Below are 7,500 nucleotides of genomic sequence, written 5' to 3'. Positions count from 1 at the left end.
AGTAGGCCTTCAGACAAAAGTCAACCACTAAAGGCCAATAAAATTAAAGCTAATGTAGGATGGCTCACATGAGAAAGATCTGCTCGTACTTTCCACATATGAGACGTGAATGTAAGAAAAGTATGCAACTTTTGGTAGAGAAACCTGATGGCTTCAATCAACAACGCCGCAATACACCAGTACAGTATACTGGCCAGCTCAAGTGGTTTATATTTAGCTGTTTTGGAAACATTGCATGCTTATATATTTTTTTAGGGAATTTTGTGTTAATACTAATGGTTTATATTAATGGCTGGCCTTTAAAAAGTGGCTTGCAAATCTCTCATTATGCTACACTATCACCAGGATTCAGTCTTGTTTTTTTATTGCTTTATTTTGGGGGGTTTGTATATCTTTTTGGACTGATTGGTCATTGATCTCAGTTTATGAGTTAAAAAAGCCTTATTTGTGGATCATTTTGCCAATATTTGCTAAAAAAAAACTAAGGTGCATAAGCTACATGATACAAAAGTTGTGCTAATTGAAAGAAAATAAGATGATAAAGGATTTAATCTGACAAGTTAGCTTTAGTCCAGTGTGAAAACATTAACAAGCATTTCTCTGGGTCAAAATGACCCAGAAAACAACATGAGGAAACCCAGTGAGCCGCCTTGCTGTCTACTACTTACTAAACTGCTGCCTTTTAAGTGAACCAGAACTTCAGAGTAACGCACTGTTGTTAATAGAAACCAAGTGTTTCTGCCAACAATAACATCCTTTTCATTTATCAAAATTGTCTCTTGATGATAAATATTACTTAATTGTCTCATTCATGTCATTGAAGGAATAGATTACCCCCAATTAAATTCAAATTACATTCTGTCATCATTTACTCACCTTTGTGTCTTTCCAGACATGTATGAACTAAAAGAAGGTATTATAAATATATGTCACATTTTATGATTTTTTTATTATTATTGAAATAAGTCTCTTTTGCTCACAAAGGCTGCATTTATTTGAAGAAAAATACATTAAAAACAACAAAATTGTGGAATATTATTCGAATTTAAAATATATTTTTTCTATTTGAACATATTTTAAAACGTAATTTATTCCTGTGATCAAAGCTGTATTTTCAGCATCATTCCTCCAGTCTTCAGTGTCACATGATCCTTCATGATCCATCATTTGCTGCTAAAGAAACATTTCTGATGTTGAAATAGTTGTGCTGCTTCACATTTTGGTGGAAACAGTGATACATTAAATTTTTATATGAAGAGAAAGTTCAAAAGAATAGTGATATTCTGTAATATTATACGTCTTTTTTGTATAAAAAAAACACACTGACCCCAAACTTTTCAACAGCAGTTTATAAACACACACACATGCATTGACTATTATGCATTAACCCCAATTGTGTCATTGCTACAAAACAGAAGCTATATGTCCTCCTCTAAAATATGTGACTTTTAGGGACCATTGCAACTAATCCGACTAGATCGATACATAGATCATCTTCGTTTTTCAGGATTCTGGCTTTTCTGGTCTGTGGAGACACATATAGCCCTGCTGTGCATGTTATATTTACGACTCGCATGGGGCAAATAGCCGATTTTTTTGTCAGTTTGCCACTAATTAACCTACGGCACCGAGTCGGTCTGGCCCCAGATCACCCCTCAAACAAATACATGTTGGCCCTGAAATAAAAGTTTGCTTGTTGGAGTCATACGCTTGCATGGTGTCTGATTTATAAAGCTGTAGTAGCATGTGTGCCCCTTCTTGGCGAAGTCGACTTCCTGAAGCTCTGAACACACGGACCACACAGGCGACTGGCAAACCTCCAGCGCTGCTTGGCTGCCGTCAGCTTTCTCCATTTCTCTCCCCCCTCTCCGTCTACTTCTGATCCTCAGACTGAGCCGGCGTTCGGCCCCGTCCTGTCCTTAAAAAGCTTTCTTCCCCACTTTGCTAATTTCGTGGGAGCTGCCATGTGAAATAATCCATTGTTTGACTCTTCAGAGGAGTCGGCCCTCCACGGCACGGGCAATTAAAGGAATGAAATCTAGACGGATGTATGTTTCCCTTTCTTCTTCCATGCATTTTATTCTCCGTGTCGCTGCGGCGTGATTGATGCGCTCTGACGGCTCTGGCTGATATTTGATGTTGAAAGCGTGCTGGTGTTTAACGAGCACAGGGTGTTATTCCGGGTCACGGCACCATCATATGGCAATTTAACATACAGGCGGAGCTTTCACCAGCAACACGGCCACACACTGTTTATACACACACATATTATTTTCCATCATTAGGCATTTTTGCATGAAAGTTTCCTTTTGAGAAACACAAGTACTAAAATATTTTTATAAGAAATTAATACTTTTATTTGACAAGGATGCATTAAATTGATCAAAAGTGACAGTAGAGAATGTTGCAAAAGATTAAAATTTCAAATAAATGCTGTTATTTATCAAACAATCTTAAAAAAATAAATAAAATGCATAATAAAAATATCAAGCAGCACAATTATTTTCAACATTGAGAATAGTAAGAAAGTTTCTTAAGCAGCAGCAAATCGGCATATTTCTGAAGGATACTCAAGACTGGAGTAATGATGCTGAAAATTCAGCTTTGCATCACTGGAATAAATTACAGATTACAGTATATTCAAAAAGAAATAGTTTTTTTCAAATTGTTAAAATATTTCAAAATTTTTCACTGTATTTTTGGTCGAATAAATGCAGCTTCGGTGAGTCTATAACATTATAAGAAGTCACATAACAACACCCTGGCAACCCTCCATAACATTCCAGCACTGTGCCAGCAACTTTTGTAAAGACTACTTTCTTTTTCCCCCACCCAAAGCAAAGTTTTGTTTCATCAGCATTAAACTAATAATCCAAATGTTTTTCTGTAACAGGATCTCTTTAGTTTATTGCAGACGTGTCCATTTAAGTATTTGAGCACTAACACTGCGAGATGTTTTGGCACTGATGTAAACGTAAGAGCACTTCTCCGTGTCTCATAGGATGAGCATTAGGGATTTCCTTTCGTACGTGCTGAATCATTCGCATGCCTTTTTTTTCCATTCTGGAAATTTAGTCTTGGACTTTAAATCTAAAAGTCATTTGCTTCTGTCCTCTCCAGCAGGGCTCAGAACGTGTTCATAAGACACACATGACAGTGTTAAACGTGATATCCAAGTCTCTCTGGATAAAATAACCTGCTAAATGCCATAACTGTATGTAAATTATTGGGTTACTAAACATTTTTATTCATGTTTCCTGTCTAGAGTTTCAAACAAAACTTAGAAATCTCAGTAAGAACTCTTAAAAAACATTATCTCTCTTTTAAAAAGACCGATACTCTCCAGCAGTGCATTAAACATGATATGCACCTGTGGTTTTTTTATTATTATTATTTATTATTATTTTAAAAAATGTCAGATTGCATGATTTTAACTCTGAATTGCAAATTTAAAAAGTTAAAAACTTGTTTTTATTTCTTAAATCTTCTAATTCTGACCTTTTCTCAGCAATTGAAAAATAAAAATAAAAATCTGAATCTGATATAAACTGTGAATTGCAAGAGAAAAAAAAGTTGCAGTTTAGATTTTTTTTAATACCATGTTGTAAACAAACTTTCACATTATATCTTTCATAAAATTAATTTGGTGAAAATATTGACAGATTCTGTTTTCACTTCACTTGTAACGTGGCAGATCATTTATGAGCTACACACACACACACACACACACACACACCACACACACACATACACAGGGGCCTTATTCATCTTAAACTAATTAAACCAGTTCCTTTTCAGCAGCTGCAGTAATGATTGTGTATCTCTAATAGCGTATAGTGAGAGGGTATACTTTCAGGGAATTACTCAGGCTCTCAACGCAAAGTGCTCGACATTGGTCTGTGAATGAGGAGCTGTGCTTGTGTTCAAGCGAACTCCAGAGCACAATCAGGTTTTGCGAGATCGGAGGTAGCTCTGGCTCGAGCCGACTGGAGAGCCGCCAAGCTTTTGCAGGAGTTTCTCTTTTCTTCTGTGTGATATTTAACTTTACAGCTATTCAGAGCAACCCGACCGGGGCCAGACAGACAAGCCCGGAAAAAAGACTCACAAAGTCCCTCTTTAACACATATTCTTCTTGTATTGACACAACAGTGCGGTTCCATTTGAATCGGGTTCTTTAGAGGAGATGTTGAGCTACGTATGGACTGGGAAAGGTGGTTGACGTGATGGGAAAAGGGTGGATGAGGGGCATGGCGTGACTCGTACTCTTTATTGCAGGATAGAGGACTGAGTCTGTCCTCTTTTATGGGAAATGAATGAATAAACATTGGCAGGTCGTGTTTTTGTCATGACTCACAGACATAGTTTTGAAGCATGATAGGTATAATAGGGAAATAAAGCAGTTGTGTGATTTGACTGCGAATGTTTTGGATTCATGCCTCGGTGTAAAACAACGGCGTGTACAGACAGGTAGAAAGTCAATTTACTTCCCCTGCTTTTGTGTGCCAGTCGCTATTGTGAGAGATCTCTGATCGCTGATGCATCTTTACCCACACACTGATCTGCTCATGTTGTTTGCTTAATAATGAGGTTTAATTAAAGGGACAGTTTGGCCCAAATATGGAGCTTTGGTGTCTGTGGTTGTACACAATATTTTTTAATACCATTTTATCCAACATGTGTGCTATATTTCATGTCATACAATAGCTTTTGGGTGGAACAGACTGTAATTTTAAATCTTGCCTTCAAGCTGTAAATCTCAAATCTCACTTATACTTCAGTGAATAATGACTGTTTTAATGAACTGTGGTCTGTTTCTCTCACAAAAACTGTCAGGTTTCAACCAGCGTGTGTAGATGATGCCTGAATGTTCATTATTTGCTGAACGGTCCCCTTTAAGAGTGTAGTTCACCCCCACCAAAAATGACAATGTCATCATATATTCACTGTGATGTCATTTTAGGATATTTTGGGGAATCTACAAACTGATATTTTCCATACCAGTGACCAACATAACACAAACACTATTAAAGTACTATGAACATTTAATCCTATATGACTTATGAAGCCATACAATTGCTTTGTGTTCAAAGTTATTTGTTATTCATTGACTCATTTGCATATCTTCATCACACAAAGCTGTCATATGAATTCAAAAGACTTGAAATATAGAGCATAAATGATTTTATGGAGTTTGGCATTGTTCATCCCATTCACTTTCAATGAATTGAAAAGAGCAGCGTGAACATTTTGAGAAACATCTCTTTTTTATGTTACCTTGAAAACAAGAAAAATCATACAAGTTTGAAACAACAAGGAGAGTAAATTCACCAAAAATGACACTTCTGTCATAATACTTTTAATTGTTTTACAGTGCTTTTGATGCTACTGTCCCATTTACTTTCATTGGACAGAAAGAGCAGCTTTAACATTTTGTGTAACATCTGCTTTTGTGTTTGCTCTTTGAAGAATGGAAAAACAACAGGTTTGCAACAACACAAGGGTGTGTAAATGATGCTAAAATGTTCATTATTTGGTTGAACTGTCCTTTAAGAAGAGTGAAATAAGCCCAAAAATGACTTTCTGTCGTCATTTATTCACTCGAATGTAAATTTTAAGAATTTGGGGGATCTACAAGCTGATTAGAGTAACACTGACCAAAATGACAAAAACACCATAAATGTGTCATAAAAACTATTTTTTCTTCTGAGACCACCTACAATAGATTTGTGTTCAAAATGTAAGGTGTTATTAATCTATATTGGCTCATTTGCATCTATTACTCACACAAAACAATCATGTGACTTAAAATAAAACAGACAATTTGGGTCATTTTTCCCAGTGCTTTTTTTATGCTACTGTCCCATTCGCTTTTATTGTATAGAAAGAGCGGCGGTTGAACATTCTGCGTAAACATCTGCTTTTGAGTTCCTCGGAAGAAAAAAACTGGTTTGAAACAACACAAGAGGCAAATGATGCCAAAATGTTATTTATTTGGTGGCTATCCCTTAAAAAGGGAGTGAATTTTTTTCTAAAAAATTACAGTTCTGTCATGATTTATTCACTCTAATGTCATTGTAAGAAATTATGCTCATGATTAATTTTCTGCTGTTTTGCAAGCGTTCTGAGACCATACAATATATTTTGTGTTATCCTTAATATCGTTTGCCCCAGAAAACAATCATATGACTCCAAACGACACATTTAAAGTGCTTTTTTTATTGCTACTTTCCCATTCGCTTTCATTGCATAGAAAGAACAGCAGTGAAACATTCTGGGTAACATCTGCTTTTGTGTTGCTCTGAAGAAACAACAGCTTTGCAACACACAAGAGTGGTGCAAATGATGCCAAAATTTCTTTATTTGGCGACTATCCCTTTAAAAAGAGTGAAATTTGCCTAAAAGGACATAATTTATTTATTCTAATGTCATTGTAAGAAATGATGCTCATATGACTTTTCTGCTGTATTTGCAAGTGTTCTGAGACCATACAATAGATTTGTGTTATTCTTTAATATAATTTGCCCAACAAAACAATCATGTGATTCCAAAAGACACATTTAAAGTGCTTTTTTATGCTACTTTCCCATTCGCTTTCACTGCATAGAAAGAGCAGCTTGAACATTTAGCATAATGTCTCTTTTTGAGTTTCTCAGAAGAAAGATAAAACACAGGTTTGCAACAAGACGAGGGTGTGCAAATGATGCCAGGATGTTCATTTTTGAGTGAACTATATCCCTTGAAAGCTGGTCAGAATCGAGCAGTAGGTGTATTAACTGCAATTTCTGTCTAATGTTGTTCGGTAGGACACAGACAGAAACTGGAAGACCCCCCTAAACCGCCGCTGTTCTCCGAGCGCCTGAGCGAGTTAGAGCGTTTGCGCCAGACCACCATGAGAGTTGCCGTGCAAACCCAGAGTCCCCGGCCGTCTCTCAACGCCACGCCGAACTCCTTCAACCCGCAGGGGCAAACTCAGATCTCAGGTAAACCGGCCATCAGCGCGACTATTTCAGCCTCTCTGGCCACCAGCCATGAGCTTTACTGGAGAATCGCTGTGGTTTATGTACAGTACAAACATCAGTGTTTGGAGAACAGGTAGGTTTATTTAAGAGGAGATAAACCCAAGAAGATAAAGGAGAGTGGGTGAGAATGATGCAAGAAATAGAAATGGTGAATTCAAGAGCATCAATCAGATTTAAACGGGAGATACTGATAGACGTGCCAAATCTGGCAGTCCGTGCTTTTACGGGAATGCGGCTGGGATTGGCTGCTTACATCACCTTAAAGGGATAGTTCACCCAAAAATGAAAACTTGTTGTTTTCTCACCCTCCTTTTCCATCCAAACCTGAGTTTCTCTCTTCCATGGAGGACGAAAGATGTTCTGATGAGTCTCTGTGCTTCTCTTCATCTTCAAACCACGTCTGCGAAGGACATAAAAGCACCATAAAAGAAGTCCATTTAGAAGACTTCAGAAATCTCTGAAAGTGAGGAACAGACTCAGA

At 37.1% G+C, this 7,500-nt stretch overlaps 1 protein-coding gene across 1 annotated transcript in view; it reads left to right on the top strand.

The window, feature by feature from the left end:
- The window catches only part of LOC113095480 (runt-related transcription factor 2-like), a 23,574-nt gene extending 16,127 nt beyond the window's left edge, over window positions 1-7,447 (top strand). Inside the window, exon 4 of the mRNA XM_026261014.1 lies at window positions 6,804-7,447. Within this exon, the coding sequence (XP_026116799.1) occupies window positions 6,804-7,096 (293 nt within the window). The 3' untranslated portion in view covers window positions 7,097-7,447. The remainder of the gene's footprint in view (window positions 1-6,803) is intronic.
- The last annotated feature ends 53 nt before the right edge of the window (window positions 7,448-7,500 follow it).

Source organism: Carassius auratus, unplaced genomic scaffold (assembly GCF_003368295.1).
Source record: "Carassius auratus strain Wakin unplaced genomic scaffold, ASM336829v1 scaf_tig00215745, whole genome shotgun sequence".
Classification (NCBI taxonomy): Eukaryota; Metazoa; Chordata; class Actinopteri; order Cypriniformes; family Cyprinidae; genus Carassius; species Carassius auratus.
This window is presented reverse-complemented; position numbering and strand designations above follow the sequence as displayed.